This window comes from Phoca vitulina, unplaced genomic scaffold (assembly GCF_004348235.1).
Source record: "Phoca vitulina isolate PV1807 unplaced genomic scaffold, GSC_HSeal_1.0 scaffold8, whole genome shotgun sequence".
Lineage (NCBI taxonomy): Eukaryota > Metazoa > Chordata > Mammalia > Carnivora > Phocidae > Phoca > Phoca vitulina.
Window position 1 is genome coordinate 52,893,721 of NW_022589711.1, and position 19,728 is coordinate 52,913,448.

General features: G+C 35.1%; 1 protein-coding gene across 1 annotated transcript; it reads left to right on the forward strand.

The window, feature by feature from the left end:
* The first annotated feature begins 551 nt into the window (after positions 1–551).
* On the forward strand, positions 552–18,685 carry UTS2B (urotensin 2B). Its single transcript, XM_032406273.1, has 5 exons — positions 552–654; positions 6,031–6,129; positions 7,496–7,540; positions 9,054–9,140; positions 18,660–18,685. Exons 1-5 carry the CDS (start codon positions 552–554, stop codon positions 18,683–18,685), a joined length of 360 nt encoding a protein of 119 aa, XP_032262164.1.
* The last annotated feature ends 1,043 nt before the right edge of the window (positions 18,686–19,728 follow it).

A 19,728-nucleotide genomic window follows, 5' to 3' on the forward strand; every position in this document is an offset into this window, starting at 1 on the left:
ATCCTTCTTCAATGTAGTAAGACATTAATGTTCCCATTATCATTCATTTCCAATTTGAGCTCTTCCCAACTCAAATCTATTTGCTTGGTTAAAAATGAAGCAGTGGTTGCAAATAACATGGGCTATTAGGAAGACCTCCGTGGGGCTCTAAATTAGTCAAATGAAAGGCCTTGTTCCCATTTCATTGTTATGAAAATCTAACCAACAGGTTCTACATTGCTAATTTTTGCTCTAAGCTTGTGTATATGTCTGAGTGCGTGGGCGTGCATAGGAATGCCTGCTTTTAGTGAAATGGGCAGGTATGAGATATATCGATTGGGTTCTTCCTGTCATTGACCGAGTAGCAAACCTGTCACTTCTCCAAGTAGTGAATCATGTTGACAGAATGCATTACATTTTATAAGTTTTTTTTTCTTTGTCCAGATCATTTGTAGTTGAAGCACACTTGCCACCTTTTAAAAGTGATCTCTGCAGCATTCCAGAGCCACTGAAGTATTCATCTTGACCTGGAGAGTCCAGTTTCTCTGCTAGCACAGAAGAGGATTTTTAACATGAACAAGATCCTTTCAGCCACTCTTTGTTTTGGACTCCTAACTTTGTTATCTGTAATGATTTTTTTGGAATTGGTGCATGGACGGCCATATCTGATCCAAGGTATGTACACATGAGTCTAAAATCCTACAGATGGGTAAATAATCCTTATCTTCCTCTTTGCATTGCCTTGGTTTTTCTACCAGTATCAAAATAATACTTTAAGGCATTAGTATGATGTAATCATTAAGCATCTCTTCAGAAGTTGCTGTTTTAAATTAAATGTAATCTGTGAGGCTGTTCTTCACAAGTAAATTAATTTTAACCAACATTATACTAAATTTATTTCAACAACACTTTATTTTTTTTCTAATTATAAGGCACATTTTTCTTACTTCTACTCTATGACCAAAGGTAGTGAATGTATAAATAGTAATACAATCAATTAACTAATATGTGCATATTCTTAAAGTACATTTGGGGAAAGAAAACAGTATTTTTATCTGATGAGATTATGAATAAGTTACTTACAAAAGGAGAATGGCTCAGAGAATAACACATTAGGATGGAAATTTGTGTTTGCAGAGATTTGGAAAAAAATAATGCATGCGGAAATCTACATAGTATTTTCAGGAGGATGATGCGAACACCCACATTATTCATTGACTGTATTTATCAGATTTCTAACATATTTACGATACTTATGTTAAATGAAATAATTTAATCTATGACATCTACAAATATTTACCATGTAAATTTGGAGAAAATAAGTTTCTGCTCTTGTAATATTGTAACTTGTATTGATCTTTCTTTAAAATTTTCAATGTATTTTGTAGTGGAAATAGCTCTTCATCTGAGAATCAGGGGAGCTAAATTTAATGTTGATTTATTAGGCAAACAACATCATTGAAACTTTTATATATTTCTTTATGTTTGAAAAATAGTAACTTAAAATAGTGCTCTCTATTTTCCCTTCCAGCTTGAGATTTTGAGGTTACTGTCATCTAACTGACCTCCTTGATGGGAAGGAGCGAGCCTTTTGTCCTACATAGAGGAACCAAATCAGAACATAATACATTTGGTTTACATGATATTGGGTTGAGAAGAGGGATCAAGTTTCTCTTTTTTAGATGGAATTCAATTTTACTAGACCATGTTGCTTAAATGTGGTTTTAAAAGTCAATGAGAAACAAACTGAGGATTCTAGAGGGGAGGGGGTTGGGGGGATGGGTTAGCCCGGTGATGGGTATTAAGGAGGGCTCCTACTGCACGGAGCACTGGGTGTTATACGCAAACAATGAATCATGGAACACTACATCAAAAACTAATGATGTAATGTATGGTGATTAACATAACATAATAAAAAAAAAAAGTCAATGAAAGGGCGCTTGGGTGGCTCAGTCCTTAAGCATCTGCCTTCGGCTCAGGTCATGATCCCAGCATCCTGGGATCGAGCCCTGCATGGGGCTCCCTGCTTGGCCGGAAGCCTGCTTCTCCCTCTCCCACTCCCCTCACTTGTGTTCCTGCTCTCTCTATCTCTCTCTCTGTCAAATAAATAAATAAAATCTTAAAAAAAAAGTCAATGAAAGTTAGAGCAGTTCTTTTGGCAGTGAAAATAAAATTGCATAAATCCTCGTTATTTATTTATAGGGATTTTCCCATTGAAAAACAAATTTTCCCAGAGACATAAATAGAAGCTTGGGAATCAAAAAGTCTGGATTTTATCCATGGCTCACATTTTGTCTTTGGCCAGTCAAAATCACTGCACTTGGTGGGCCTCCATTGCTTTTCTGTGAAATAATGAGATTTTCAATGTTCTTAACATAGTGCAAACGTGTGAGGAAAAATGAGACTATTCATTGAGGACTTTGCAAAATTAGGATGTTAGTAGTAAATGTAACTTCTGATTTCACATGGATGTGGGATACAGCAAAATCCAACTCTATGGCATTTTTCTAGGTTAAAATTAAATAACACCTCTGACCCCAGAAGACCAAACACTGATGTCCTTCTATCACTGGCAGCGTATTGAAAAGTTTTCTCTCTGGGATGCCCTTGGATCTGTTGCCTTGTGTGTAAATGGGAAAGATTAAATTACTCCTAAGGTTATTTTCTGATCTAAATTATCTATGATTAGAGTGAGCTTCTCTCCATACACACATTTGTCAAAGCAGCCAAACGTTTGACTTATTGTGGCCTTTTGACACATTTTTCAAATAAGCATTTGTCCACTAACAGAGGACAAAGTTGGGGTTACCACCCCTTGTTCTTTCTGTGTTAGACAATACTCAAGACAAATGGCACAGTCTGCCAGCTTTCACTTGGTCGGGGCTGTAGAAAAGCCTGGCTTGATGGGTAATGCTCACACTGAGCCAATTGCCTACCACAAAAGATTGAAGAGTGAATATCATGACCCAGAAGACTGCAGAAAATTTATTAATTTTTTTGGTATTTTATCATTTTGGGGGGTTTCCAGGTTTCTTTCTGGTAAAATTTCTTGTCTGTCTCCACTAAAATGCTTCACATTTGAACGAAAAGCAAGGAGTCAATAAAATCTTTTGAGTCAGTATCTTAAGTAGTAATGAACCAGTTTTATCTGTGTATTTGCAAAAGCATTCACTCTGTCATGTCTGGGTAACTTTGCCATCCTCTGTGCTAAGGATGCATCTACACTCAGGTAATTTTTATTCAAACATTTCTTTATCAATATTAACTTTTATTTATTTATTTATTTTTCAAATGACTTTAGTTCAAAGACAGAAACATAATCAAAGTATGTGTAATTTTTTTCTTTTAAAACTGTTATCTTTTAAAACTAAAAATGAAAACTAGAAAAAAAAGACATATATTTCTTAGACAATATCTTAACTTTAGGAATAAAAAATATTTAAAAAATTTTTTGAGAAAACTTTTTCTTCAGAGATTCCTGTAAACGTTGGTTGCCTTAAAAGGTAGTGACAAGACTTTCTGAGGACATTTAATGCAAGTGTAGTTACTGGAAACAAAACTGGTAAAGAAAGGCAAATAGATTAATTTTCTTTTGTGAAAAATATTCCACTTAAATATGCAGAAGTGGATTGTGAATTAAGCACATAAAACCTTCAGCTCTACACTTTCCTCCTTACTTCCTTGTTATGTTATGTTAATCACCATACATTACATCATTAGTTTTTGATGTAGTGTTCCATGATTCATTGTTTGCATATAATACCCAGTGCTCCATTCAGTACATGCCCTCTTTAACACCCATCACCAGGCTAACCTATCCCCCCACCCCCCTCCCCTCTAAAACCCTCAGTTTGTTTCTCAGAGTCCATAGTTTCTCATGGTTCGTCTCCCCCTCCGATTTCCTCCCCTACATTTTTCCCTTCCTGCTATCTTCTTCTATTTTTTTTTAACATATAATGTATTATTTGTTTCAGAGGTAAAGGTCTGTGATTCATCAGTCTTACACAACTCACAGTGCTCACCATAGCACACACCCTTCCCAATGTCTATCACCCAGCCACCCCAACCCTCCCACCCCCCACCACTCTAGCAACCCTCAGTTTGTTTCCTGAGATTAAGAATTCCTAATATCAGTGAGATCATATGATGCATGTCTTTCTCTGATTGACTTATTTCGCTCAGCATAATACCCTCCAGTTTCATCCATGTCGTTGCAAATAGGAAGATTTCATTCCTTTTGATGGCTGCATAATATTCCATTGTATATATATATACCACATCTTCTTTATCCATTCATCTGTCAGTGGACATCTTGGCTCTTTCCATAGTTTGGCTTCTAGTCTTTTTTTTTTAAATATTTTTTTCTTATGATTTTATGTATTCATTTGAGACACAGAGATACAGAGAGAGAGAGAGAGAGCATGAGTGGGGGAGGGGGCAGGGGAAAGGGAGAGGCAGAGGGAGAGGGAGAGGCAGGCTCCCCACTGAGCCAGAAGAGGGGCAGAGCTGGACGTGGGGCTCTATCCCAGGACCCTGGGATCATGACCTGAGCCAAAGGCAGATGCTCAACCATCTGAGCCACCCAGGTGCCCCACTTTCTTCTAGTCTTATACTTTCTCTAGTTAAGGCAATGAATCAGTTTCTCTTATCACAGTTCTCTTTCTGAATTAAGTAGCCATTATCATCTGGCTATAAAATGTACCTTATGTCTTTTTCAAACTGAAACATTTTAAAGTTTATGATTTAACATTTTCATAAACAACTGTAGTAAAAATTACCTTATTGCATGGCCATGTCTTAAACTAAACTATCTCTGAGGGTCTTCATTTAATTAATGTGAAGCAAAAGTTCCATTGATATTCTATTAGTGTTTTAATTAATCAATAGAAAAAAACAGAATGTCACAGATAATTTCTAGGTTTATGAAGTAAAATTGAAGAGCTGAGCACCAGTGAACTATGTTTGGTCAGTGTGGAAGCAATGCTGTCACTTGCCCCAAATCATCCATTTGCTTCCTCACCAAAGCTTTCTCATTCCTTTCATTAGCCTCTTAGTCCTTTGAGTTCATCAATAAACATTTTGTAGACACAGGAAAGGCAGATGATTTCATCGAATAATATAGTCAAGTCATGAGCCATTTCTGTAGCTACAACCACAATATTCTCATTTTTAAACTTCAAACTCACAAATCTACCTTCTGTTCACACTGTCAGCTAGTATGAGGAGCTAGGAAATGGGGAAGATGATCCGATAGAAGTTCTATGATAAAGGTTTGATTTTTCAGGCCACCTCACAAAAGTTTATTTTGTTATTTTGTTTGTAATACACTAGTTGTTATTTCAATTGCATTATTTGTTAATAGATATCTTGTTGAGTCTTCATGTTTTATAGCTTGAGTAAAGGCTATTGTCCTGATTTCTACTCCAGAATAAAAATATTTACAAAAATTTGGGTGATATTTCTATTTTTAAAGTGCTGAAAGAGTTGAACATCTAATCAATGAATGGGCTGGGAGTGAAACTGACAAAGATGGAAAGATGTCAATAGGGAGAAAAGAGACATTATACCACCTCTTCCACAGGTTTCCTTAGATGGTTTAAAGGCACTCTCCGAACACAAAATGGCTCATATTTAAATGTGTGTAGCAAATAAAATCTTAAAATCAAAAATTATTTTTTTCTTTATAAATATAACTTTTATGTTTTTCATATTACACACAAGAGTAGAAAATTTCAACAACGCAGGTAAAAAATAAATTTACCTGCAATTCTACTACCTAGGAATGATGGCAGGTAAATTTTAGGGTGTCATCTGTCAGACATGCTCTCTGTCTCTCCCTCTTCCTCTTTCACAATCTCTCTTTGAGAGCTCCAGTACATTCAATGATTTTTTTTAACAGCCCATCTTTTTGGATTACACACCTTTCTCCACACCCCTTTTATCAGTGACTATATGCATTGATAGTTACCTGTAAAATGTATTTAATTAGAAGTACTTTCAGTGACACAGATTGAAAATAGAGGTTTTATTACATTGAGGTGATTATTACAGGAAATGAATTGTTTCCAGATAAAGAAGATACAAATCGTGAAGAACTACTGCTGGCTCTACTGAATAAAAATTTTGATTTCCAAAGACCTTCTAACATTGGTGAGTCAAGAAGTTATTCTGTCCTCTGACTTGCTCTTTCTAAATGTATATTTATATTAAATAAAATAATAACTACTCCCTTTTATGCTGAACTGATGGCTTAAGTGTTTTTATTATTTCATATTCATGCTAAAAGCAATGGCATTATTAACAAATATTAAAATCCTATTTTCTTCAATTAGAAGGTCCTAGTGGGATCGGTAACCATCTAGTTACACACCAGTGATCTTTACTCATATTTTCTTCTTATCTATGCAAATCCTCACTGGTACAGTTAATATATATGTATATATTTTTTTTACTATATGTTTCACATCTGTTCATAGGTATCCACTAGAAATTTCACAAATTAACAGCAATCTCATAGCAGTTTTAACACATTTTGCAATCAAATTCTCCCAATGTGGGAAATGGTTGGAGTATAAACCATTGGGAAATGTAAGCTACACCAATTGAGATTTTTTTTTTCTTTGAAGAACAGGAGAATCTAATTTACAATTACGTGTCAGAATGTTCTCCAAGAAATGACAAATACTGTCAGAAACTTAGTAAGTCTAGCCTGAGAGAAAATGTGACAATATGTTAATGTGGTATACTCTCAGAAAACATTTGGTCTTCTAAAGAAAATGTCTATTCATGGGACAATGTGCTGACTACAACAATATCTTAATAAATACTTCAAAAATACAGCATTTTAAAATTAGAAGTAAGATATTATCATTGAAGAAAATGAATGAAATTATAAAAAAGAAAAATTTATACTCAAATTGTAAGGGAGGGAGTTACTATTTATATTTTGGGCTTATCTTTCTCAACTGAATTATATAGATGCTTGTGTCCTGCTTTTTTCACTTAATATTGTTTCATAAGATTTCCTCATGTCAGTGAAATAGTTTATTTCTAAATAATAGTGCTTGTTGGAACTATGGTCTATTTTATTTTATATTGATTTTTTTTAAAGACTTTATTTATTTGACAGAGAGAGAGAGAGAGAACGAGCACGAGCACAGGCAGAGGGAGAAGCAGACTCCCTGCCCAGGCTCGATTCCAAGATCCTGGGTTCAGGACCTGAACCGAAGGCAGACATTTAACTGACTGAGTCACCCAGGCACCCCAGAACTATGGCCTATTTTAGAAAGCTTTGTGCTTATTGCTAGAAATTAGGTATTTTCTCATTATATAACTGGTTGCAATTCAATAATATAGGCATTGAGAAAGTATTTGGGTTTTATATCAGGGATGATGGGTGGTCTTAAATCATATGAAAAAGACCTTTGTCTTCCACGTAAGATCCTGAATGTGTGTCCTGAAGTGAATCAAATATTACTTGCAATGAAATTTTTCATATGACAAATGTATCTTGCAGATAGAGAACTGGCTAACAAATTGGAAGAACTTAACCAGGTGAGAATGTGAAATACTTAATTTCAATTTTAATAATCATTCTAAGGCATTTTCTTATCTTTGGGCATAGTTTGAAAAATTATTAGTACTATACTGTAAAATTTTTGTATTCCTGCTAGAGAAAGAGTAAAGTTATTCACTAGGGAAAAAAATAGTCAAATTACACTTAAAAAAATCAAGAAAGAAAAGAAAACCAAAACAAAACTATATATAGCTGAAGTGATCTTGAGATAAAATGTGTAGAAAATCTGGATTCTTATCCCAGCTCTCCAATTACCTAACTATAAAACCATGGACAAATCAAAATTCTATGGATTTAAATCTCTTCATCTGTAAAATGGGAGACTAAGATTGGTGATTTTCAATAATATACTTACTCTTTTTAAAAGTAGAAATACTTTTTCCCAAATGAATTGGATGTGTTCCTAGTAAATGAAGCATATGAAGGTGGAGCTGTCCTGTTTATTTTTTTATCTTTTTATTTATTTATTTTTTTAAAGATTTTATTTATTTATTCATGAGAGACAGAGAGAGAGAGAGGCAGAGGCAGAGGGAGAAGCAGGCACCCCGCGGAGCAGGGAGCCCGATGCGGGACTCGATCCCAGGACCCTGGGATCATGACCTGAGCCGAAGGCAGATGCTTAACCGACTGAGCCACCCAGGCGTCCCTGGAGCTGTCCTGTTTAAAGCAGCTGGTTGGGGGCCTGAAGGGTCATCTTCCTGACCTGCTCTCAGCCCTCCTGATAGGAAGTCCCTTAGCAGCCTTATTCCCCCACTGCTTGACATGCTGGGAAGAAAATTTGAAAATCACCAGATTAGATGATTTCAAAACTTGTCCACATACATGCATGCAAATCTATTATTATACAAGCTGTGTGGCTGTTTGGGAGAGAGAATCATGCCCCATCACTCTGAGCAGGTCAGACATGGACACCCTCAGCAGCCAGGCTGAACTCTATTTTGGAGTAGAGTTCAAAAAGAAGTAGGTCTTCAGAGCATGGGCAATCAGAGAGCTTGCTAAAAATTAACATGGGTTGAATTCCAGGTAAAAACTGTAGGGCCTCAAAATACTTCTCACTTCCTGCTGGAAAGGAGAAATATTTCAGGAACTTCAAACATTTATATAACCCTTTGAAGCTCCTTGAAGTGGACTGCTTGTTAGAGGTGACATCAAATCCAGTCCAGCAACACAGGCTGTATTAATAGGCTCCCCATGAACTAACACCCAGAGTTGACATCCTTCACTATAAACCTTTTTTTTTCCTGATCTCCTGTTGAGTCATGTGCCTTTCCCAACCAGTCTCTAAATATGTTTCCTTGGATTTTTCCACTTAATTATTTTTGTTTATTTTCTTTATTACTTTTTCTCCTTTTCCATTCCTCTTTTTTCTCCTTTCTTTCTTCCTTTCTTCCATTTTTTCCTACTCTTTTTCCTTTCTTATTCTAATTATTCCTCTTTTTCAACAGAAAGCAGCATCATTCTTATTAAAGATTAATAATTTTTATATTTGCTTTTTAACAGCTAAAAGAGCAGTTCATGGAGGCAAAAGATGCTGAGATATCCTATGCTATAGATGGTCTATCTTCTTCCCATCCAAATAAGCGAGGTAAATTTTCATTTCAAAGTTTTAAAATTGACATCTGAAAGATTACTTTTGCAATTATTACTAAGAGGGAAGAGGTTAACTTGACATTTCTTAATCCTATGGTGATTATCAAGATCAAGGTTCATATTTTTAAAAAAGATGCCAATGAATATGTTCCCATATGAATATATCTGAGCTCTGTCATGTTTACAGGAGTGGATAATAAGGTCTTATGTTCCAGGATTAAGTAAAATATGCCCTTATTGCCTCAAATTGTGAACTATGGCTTGCTATTTTCCTTAAAGACTAGAGTTGGGAGAATCACAAATCGAAGCAATCAGGTTTTAAGTCAATTCAAATTTTAGAACATCTTTATTGAAGTAAGGAGAACCCTCATTGCTCTAACACTGGGTTCAAGGTTTGAATCATAACATTTAATTTTAGAAAGATTTGTCTTTTGGATCCCTCTTATTTTTTATAATATTTCTTGGGAAGTTCTTGTTTCTTGCTGAATTAGTTCTTATATTTGAAAAATTTGATTATATATTTCTCCATTCATATAGTGATGTGAGCCTTCCTAAGACTCATTTTATTTATTTACATTTTTCCCCTCCTCCCAGATTTGTCTTTAACTTGTTCAAAAGCCTATTTCACAATGCTACTAAGTGGGAAGAGGATGAACTGGTATTATTTAAATACTTAGCATATACCAGACTTTTTATACTTTAAGATGTCAAAATATTGTGGCTAAATACATAGGCTCTAGAGCTAAACTGCCTGGGTCCAAATCAACATTGACATTCCCTACCTGTGTGACCTTGAGCAATTATGTAACTTCTTGTGTCTCATTTTCTTTGCCCCCAAATGCAAATTATAACAATAATTATCTTTATGAGATTGTCGGGAGGATTTGATGAGTAAATATATGAAAGGCATTTAGAATAATGCCTGGCATATAGTAAGTACTATGTAAGCCTAACTTGTTTTTTATGGTTTTGATCAGTACTATAATTATTATTTTATTTTCATCGTAAACCACATAGGATAGCTATTACTATGCTTATTTTATAGATGAGGAAATTACATCTCAGAGAGGTGAAATTATATGCCAAAAATAACCCAACTGCTAAGTGACTCAGCTAGTGAGCCTGAAGGAGAGGGTAGTAGAAGATGAATTGGAAGCTGTAAGAGAGAGAACCTTCAGGATTCTTAAGGACTTTAGTTTTTACTGGGTATCATATGGGACATCACTGGAAACTTTTAGCAAAAAGAGTAATATGAGATAAGTTTTAACAGAACCACTCTGATGCTTCACGGAGAATATACTGCAACAGATGGGCAAAGGTAGAAGCAGAGAAACCATTAACGAAGAGAATTTAGTGGTTCAGATGGTAAGTGGTAGTAGCTTGGATAAGGGTGGCAGTAGTGAATCGGTAAGAAGGGGTCTGATTCTGGATATAATTTGAATTAAAAAAATCAACAAAATTTATTGTAGGATTACATGTGGTTTGTGTTTTTTAAAAAAGGGAAGGCATCAAAAATGATTCCAAAGTTTTTGTTTTAAGCAACTAGGAAAAAGAGGGCAATTTCTATTTACTGAGCCAGAGAGAGCTGGAAGAGGAGAAAGTTTGGTGGTATAAAAGGTTTGGGATAGAGATTTATTGGGCCTTCCCATAATTAGCATAGCTTAGGCTATGATGTGGTACCAGTTTTAATCCAAATCTCAGAGGCCTATTATATAATAAAGTCCAATGCATGTCGTACAACCCTCTTCTATTTTCTGGCTATATCATCCTGAAGGTTGTTATATCTTGACTGCCCCTAATATTGCCAAGACACAGGAAAGGGATAGAGGACACATCCCAGCTCCAAACTGCCTCAGTTCAGTGACAAGTGTCACTTCTCCTGAAGTCCATTGGCTAGAATTAGTCATGTGGGCTGCCACCAAAATATTGGCAAGATAGGCTGAGAAATTTTAGGAAGTACATATAATACTTGGGGAGCACTGTCTACCACACACAGTCAATCCTTCGATCTCTGCTTGACCACATAGACTATACTCAACCCATTGCCATTAGAGACATTCCCAGATCTCATTCACTGACTGAACCCAGAACAAAGAATAGTCTCTCCAGGAGGAGATACTTACTAGTCTTCATCAGCTACAATGTGGCTTCTTCCTCTTCATTCACAGACCTGTTAGCTAAAAGGACAATTCCAATAATTGGTAGAGGACCAAGGACGGGATAATCCCTTTCATAAAGGAAATGAACAAGACACAGACAGAGTGCTACCCTCCAGCAATTCTGAAATCCCAGTAGGCAAATATTTTAAAGATCTCCTACCCTGGGGATGAGAAAAGGTGTCTTGACTGGAGCCTGTGGTACCTAGGAGGAGTCATTTGCTCATTGTAATGCTTCCCTGGCTGCACTGTTTGAAATTTTTCCTTCTTCATTTTTATCCCTGGACACATCTTATGTGCTACTTGGGGATTATTCCCTTCTCCAGGATGGCACAGTTTTCTCAGGTCTTATCCTACTTCTGCAAAGTTGGAAGCCCAAAGTTTATTTTGTCTTTAAGTGTCAAAGATATTTTTATTTTAGGCTTTATGGTTTCTTTGACAACGACGTTCTTTCAAAAATTTAGAAAGCTTCTCATGTACTTGCTCCATGCAAATACTTTTTAAAAAAGCAATTTTAATTATTCTACATTCTCACCCCCAACTTAGTAGCAGTTGCCTTGAAAGTATCTGGAACATACCTTAAAGACTGTACCCTCGATCTGATTTTTGCCCTGAGTTCTTTATTCCAACTGCTATTGCCCTGAGTTCTGTCACTTGGAGTAGTTTTAAATCTCATTTTATAGTGTTTAGGATCTAGAAGAGGTTAGTTCTTTCAACATTTTGAGATCTTGTATTTCTGGACTCTCTTTATTCCCTTTGTATTTGTTGTCAAATTGTGTTTGGGGATAAATTAGGCAAACTACATTAGCAAACTAACCTTACAATCTCAGTGAATTAGCTTGCTTTAAGATTTATTTTTTGATTACATGAAGTCTCGTGTATGTTGGTCATTTTCCTTTACTCTGTATCTACTCTATGTGTCTCTGTAGTAGAACAGGAGAGAAATGGAGGTAAACACACTCTTAACTGCCAAAATTAGGCACATGATCTTAATCTAACTTAATAGGCTCAGGGAATCACCCGGGAGATGTAAAAAAAAAAGCACAAGGAATATTTGGAAAGTCATATCCCAACCACAGATATTTTGAGCTTGTTATGCCATGCATAACAGTATCTTCCAAGTATAGTAGCCTCCTTAGGCACATTTTGAAGTTTCAGTTACCTGTGGTCAACCATGGTTCAGAAGCAAATGATCCTCCTTCTGACATATCATCAGAATTCTGGTCAATAGTAGCCTAATGCTACGTCATAGTGCTTGCGTCATTCACCTCACTTCATGTCATCACGTAGGCATTGTATCATCTACATCATCACCAGAATAAAGGTGACTAGAGTATAATAAGATATTTTGAGGGAAATAGACCACATTCACATAACTTTTATTGCAGCATATTGTTATAATTGTTCTAGTTTATTATTAGTTATTGTTGTTAATCTCTTACTGTGTCCAGTTTGTAAACTAAACTTTATCGTAGGTATGTATGTATAGGAAAAACATAGTATTTATAGCATTCAGTACTATCTGCAGTTTCTAGGCATCCACTGGGAGTCTTGAAACATATATCCCATGGATAAGGGGGGGACTTCTGTAGTGATCTGAGTAGACCATTGAATACATAAATTTGAAGTTTAGGGAAGCAGCTCATATTAGAGATATAAATTTGATAGTTATCAGCATATCAATATTGCTTGGTATTTTGATCAGACCATCTAAGGAATGACTCTAGATATAAAAGAGAAGACAGCCAGGGCTGAAGCCCAAGTGATTCCAAGGTTAGAGGTTGGGCAGACAAGAGAATCAGCAAAGGAGGCTTAATAGGAGTAGCTACCAAGGAAGGAAGTGACAAAGAAAGGAAGACTGTACTGTTTCCAGGAAGTAATGAAAGTGTATTTAAAGCTATAATATGTCCAGTAAGTTGACAACTGCAATTTTCCTTCTGAACAGGAATGAAAGATTATTAATGGCTTTGACAAGAATTGTTTGATGGACTTTGGGCTAAAGAGAACATGATAAAACAATATTTTTATCATCTGTCAGGAACCACTGACAATAGACACCGCATTTGAGAAATTTTGTTCTAAAGGGTAGAAAAAATTGGGATATTAGCTAGATAAGTTTGAAGGTGGTCAAAGAAACTTCTTTGTTTTTAAGCAAGGAGATATTAAAACATATTTGTATGCAGTAGGAATAAAATAAATATTTGTGGTGATAGACATATGAAGTAGATGCCCAGGTTAGGTCACAAAAACAACCCACATTATATTTAAACTGTGCTTCTATTGCATAACTAGAAGTTGTCTACTATAAATAACATTGTGTGAAGATAAAATGGACCCAGAGATCCAGCTAATGCAATAGTAACTTATACTTAATGGGGAATATTATAGTTTGCTTTAATCATTTAATATATAACTGATAGACACCTGCTAAGTTCACTAAGAATGGTGCTGTCTAATGTAATAAAATACAACATCTTTTCATGATAAAAATGGGTTGGGTATTGAAGGAACATGCCTCAACATAGTAAAGGCCATATATAACAAACCCACAGCTAATATCGTATTCAATGGAGAAAAATTGAAAGGGATTTCTCTGAGTTTGGGAACAAGACAAGGTTGCCCACTCTCACCACTTCTATTCAATGTGGTACTGGAAGTCCTAGGTAGAGCAATTAGGAAAGACAAAGAAATAAAAGGCATCCAAATTGGGAAGGAAGAAGTAAAACTGTCACTAATTACTGATGATATGATCTTAATATTTACAAAATCCCAAAAAGTCAATCAAAAACCTGTTGAAATTAATTAATGATACTTAATAAGTAAGGTGGCGGATTGCAAAATCAACTTACAGAAATCAGTGGGATTCCTTTATACTAATGATGAAGCATTGGAAAAAAAATTCCAATTGTAATAGCATCAAAAACAATAAAATACTTAGGAATAAAATTTTATTGAATTATAGTTGATATACAATATTATTTTAGTTTCAACATTAATACAACATTAGGAAGTGATCACCAGGATAAATCTATCCACCATCTGTTACCATATAAAGTTTTTAAATATTTTTAACTATATTCCCTATGCTGTACATTATATCCCCACATCTTACTTACTTTATAACTGGGAGTTTGTACCTTTTAATCTCCTTCCTCTATTTCACTCCCTCCCTTCTGCAACTGCCAGATTATTCTCTATCTAAGAGTCTGTTTCTGTTTTGTTTTGTTTGTTCATTTGTTTTATTTTTTAGAGTTTACATATAAGTGAAATCATATGGTCTTTGACTTATTTTATTTGGCTTAATACCCTTTAGGTCCATCCATGTTGTCACAAATGGCAAAATTTCATTTTTTAATGGATATTCCATTGTGTGTGTGTGTGTGTGTGTGTGTGTGTGTAATCAATCTTTCTATCTATTCATCTATTGATGGACACTTAGATTGCTTCTATATCTTGGCTATTGTAAATAATGTTGTAATCAACATAGGGATGCATGTATTTTTTTAAATTACTGCTTTCATTTTCTTCAGTTAAATATCCAGAAGTAAAAGTGCTGTATCATATGGTAGTTCTATTTTTAATTTTTGAGGAACATCCATACTGTTTTCCATAGTTGCTGCACCATTTTGCATTCCCACCAACAGTGCATGAAGATTCCTTTTTCTCCACATCTTTGCCAACAGCTGTTATTTATTTATTTATTTTCATAACAGCCATTCTGACAGGTATAAGGTGATATCTCATTATGGTTTTGATTTGCATTTCTCTGAAGATTAGTTATATTGAACATCTTTTCATATGTCTGTTGGCCATTGTACGGCTTCTTTGGAGAAATGTTTATTCAGGCCCTCTGTCCATTTACTTAGGAAAAAATTTAACCAAGGAAGTGAAAGATCTGCACCATGAAAACTATAAGACTTTGCTGAAAGAAATTGAAGAAGACACAAACAAATGGAAAGAAATCTGTGTTCATAGACTGGAATAATAAATATTGTTAAAATGGCCATATTCCCCAAGACCATCTATAGATTCCATGCAATCCTCACCAAAATACCAAAGGCATTATTCACAGAAATAGAAGAAATAATCCTAAAGTTTATGTGGAACAACAAAAGACTCCAAGTAGCCAAAATATTCTGAGGATAAAAGAACAAAACTTGGTTTCAAACTATACTGTAAAGCCATAGTAATAAAAACAGTATGGTACTGGCACAAAAATAGACGTACAGGCCAATGAAACAGAACAGAAAGCCTAGAATTAAATCCTGGCATATAGAGTCAACTAATACTCAACAAGGGAGCTGTGAACACCCAATGGGAGAAGGATAGTCCTTCAAAAAATGATGCTGTGAAAATTGGAGAAACACGTGCCAAACAATGAAATTGGACCCTTATGTCACACCACTCACAAAAATTCACTTGAAGTTAATAAAAGACTTAAACATAGACCTGATAACATACAACTCCTCTAAGAAAATATAGAGCAGTAGCTTTTCAATACTGGTCTCGGTAAGGACTTTTTGGACATGACATCAAAAGCACAAGCAACAAAAGCAAAAATTAACAAATGGGACCACATCAAACTCAAAGATTTCTGCAGAGCAAAAGAAAAAAACAAAATGAAACGGCAGGCTATAGAATGGAAGAAAATTTTAGCAAAGCATATATTGGATAAGAGGTTAATATCTAAAAAATATAAAGAACACAACTTAATAACAACAGAAAAACCCCTAAAAACATCTAATTAAAAAATGGGCAGAAGAACTAAATAGATTTTTTTTTTCTGAAAAGGATATCAAAATAGCCAAAAGACACATAAAAGATGCTCAACATCACTAATCAGCAGGGAAATGCAAATCAGAAACACAGTGAGATGTCACCTCACACCTGTTAGAATGGCTATCATCAAGAAGACAAGAGACAAGGAGTGAAGGTGAGAATGTGGTGAAAAGGAGCTCTTATACACTATTGGTAGGAATGTAAATTGGTCCAACCTTTATGGAAAACAACATGGAAGTTCCTCAAAAAATTAAAAATAGATTTACTCTATGATCCAACACTTCTACTTCCAGGTATATATCAATGGATGAATGGATAAAAATGGTGTGTGTGTGTGTGTGTGTGTGTGTGTGTGTGTGTGTGTAATGGAATATTATTCAACCATGAGAAAGGAGGATATCCTGCCATTTCCAATGACACGGATGAAATGAGCACATTATGCTAAGCAAGATAAGTCAGACAGAGAAAGACAAGTACTGTATGATATCACTTGTATCTGGAATCTAAAAAAGTCAAACCTGTGAAAAACCAGAGAGTAAAACGGTGGTAACCGGGGGGTCATGGAGGCAAGGGGTTTGGATAAGATTGATGGTGTTTAAGTATATAAACTTGTTATGAGCAGTAAATAAGTCATAGAAATCTAATGCAATGTAATGAAAGTGGACAATAATATTGTACTATAAAGATGTAGTTTGACATAGACTACTTTAATCATATTACAATATAGAAATTTATCAAAGTAACACACAGTATACCTTAAATTTACAAAATGTAATGTCAAATTATCAAATAAAAAAAAGAAGAAGAAAGAAAAAGTCTCCTAGCTCTCACTCTGGTCTATTTACTTAGCTGCACTCCTAATGACTTCAGCTTTTTGGATTCATAAGCTGACGTAGGATAGGAGCAGCACATTTGAAGAAACTTGGGGGTGGGAGATGAAAAAGAAATATAAAGCTGTCCAACACATAGCATCCTGATGAAAACAGGGTTACCAGAGTGAACCGAACAGACATCAGATGACACCAGGATGCTAGCGAGAGATTTCCTTCACACGATGATACATGATAGATAAGCACTGAAGAGTCTGGCTCTGCTGGGCATGTCGTCATTCATGACACTTCCTTTCATCCAGGTCCAGAAAATTTCCCTAACTATATTCCATTGCATACTTAATCTAGCCACTCATGAGTAATTTTTGGATATGTATACATTTATATTTTCCTAACAGACTGAGATATTCAATGATATCTGAAGGGCCAGAAAGGGCAGTGATGATAACTTTCCGAAGCACACTATAAAGAGAAGATTGGAGTAGTGGGCCGGGGTCCTCAGTTTAATGTCTGAAAATAAACTCCTTTCATAAGATTTGAATGTGGGTTCATGTAAAGGAAGCGTGGCTCTTGTAGAAATGAAAAGTAGACTCTGAGTGCTGTCATAACACTGTGTGTGTAGGTGGTGATGAACTTGAGGGTTCTAGGTTAGAGAGTTAATAGAGAGGGAGGGAAACCTGGCAAGGAGACAGACTTTTATCATTTATTTCAGAGTATTTCAAAGAGTATCTTTTTAAACTCTTTTTCATTGGGCGTCCCATTCATCAATTGCGATTCAAAGATCTGTCACCCTGAGGTCTTAATTTTATAAATCATTTAGACTGAAGGAAATTAGAGAAATTTATAATGAGTCTATGAAGCTACTATAAGTCAGGTGATTGGGAACCACCTACAGAAGATTTAAAATGACTCATTTGTGCATTTGAAGATTAAAATACTGTTTTTTTATTTTTATTTTTTAATTTAATTTAATTTTATTATGTTATGTTTTTGATGTAGTGATCCATGATTCATTGTTTTCGTATAACACGCAGTGCTCCATGCAGTATGTGCCCTCCTTAATATCCATCACCGGGTACCCCCCTCCCATTCCCATCTCCCCACCTCCCTCCCCTCTAAAACCCTCAGTTTGTTTCTCAGAGTTAAAATACTGTTAGAATTGGTTTGATTTTTCTGAAGCATCATTTTTATGATCAGAATGTGAAGACTCAATGTGACAAATAAATTACTTAAATAACATTTGGTGATCTGCAAAGTGAACTTTAAACTCTCTTCCTTCCTTTCCCCCCAGTAAATTAGAACATATTTATCATAGTTTTTACTCATGTGACTTCCTCTTTGAGATTTCAGTTACCCCAAATATAAAACAGAGGGATGTATCTAATAGGATGACCTACTGTATTCTCTGAATTGTATTACATGCATTATCATGTAGAACAGTGCTATCCAATAGAACTTTCTGTGATGATGTGACCATTCTCTAATGCAGTGCCCATTATGGTAGTCACTAGCTACAAGTCACTATTGAGTACTCTAAATGTGGTTAGTGTGATGGAGAAACTGAATTTTCAAATTTTATTTAATTCTAATTAATTTACAGATTCACATGAGGCTAATAACAACCATATAGAACATTCCTTTTACAAAACTCCCTTTCTCATACTGAGGCACACATAACCTATTTTATTCAAATGTAGTATTTCATCAAATATCCTCCTAATAAAGAATTTGTTTTGCTTTCTCTTTTAGCCTGCTTTTGGAAATACTGTGTCTGAAGTTCATTCTCTGGATACAAAAAGAACACTAGAAAAAAGATACACAGCTACTCACTACTGCTTGAAGATTGTAGCTCTTTTAAGCATAAAGAAACAGTGGCATTTATTCTGCCTGTTGTATACTTAAGGTTTAAGTTGTGAATGATGACAAATCGGTTGTCCTTTTGCCTGGCATGGGCTATCAAATGGCCTTGTAGTGGTCAAGTTGACAGTGTTGTATCTAATTATTATCAATTAAAATATTTTAAAAAGCACCTTGGAAAATTAAAATAAATTATATTGTCTCAATTTATGGAAAAATATGCATCATTGTCCTTTCTCTTTCTTATGATTGTGCTGGCTACTATCTCTTTTCTGTTCATTTGGACAACTGTCGCTGAAACTGCTGCAACCAAATGGATACATTACTAGAGAGCAGGAATGTATGGTTTATTGGACTATAGGAGAAAGTAATGCTAGATGTCTCAGAGATAGATATTAAGAAAACTTTCTTACAAAACAGTTTGCCTTTTGGTTTCTTAATTCTCATCTCTGCCTTCTCCACAGCATCATGAACTATTTGAGATTCAGCATGTCTGTAAGAGATTACACTCATTGTGCTAAAAAATAAAGAAAACAAAACAAAAACTCATTGGCTTTCTCTTGATTCTTTTTTTTTTCTTTTTCTTTTTCACATCTGTACATCAAAATGCTCTTGCCTACAACTGAACAAGCTTATTTAATCAACTCAAGGCTGGGAGTTCAACTTCAATTTTGTCTGTCACTTGTGCTGGCCCAGAAACATTGTCAAAGTAACTTTAAAGAGTATTAAGGACTAGAATAGATGGTCAGATGAGCCTACACACAGTTCCTTATTTCACAATATGGGGGAAAGGCAGCTTATCTACATAATATGAATAATATTGTTTAAGTTAAAAAAACATAAAACAAACCAAGTTGAGTAATACATCTATAGTGCTATTTATATACTTGTTAGGAGCCACTCAAATGTACATAAGTATTAGTTGTTCAATAATGCCTAATTATTCCCACATATTTACAGT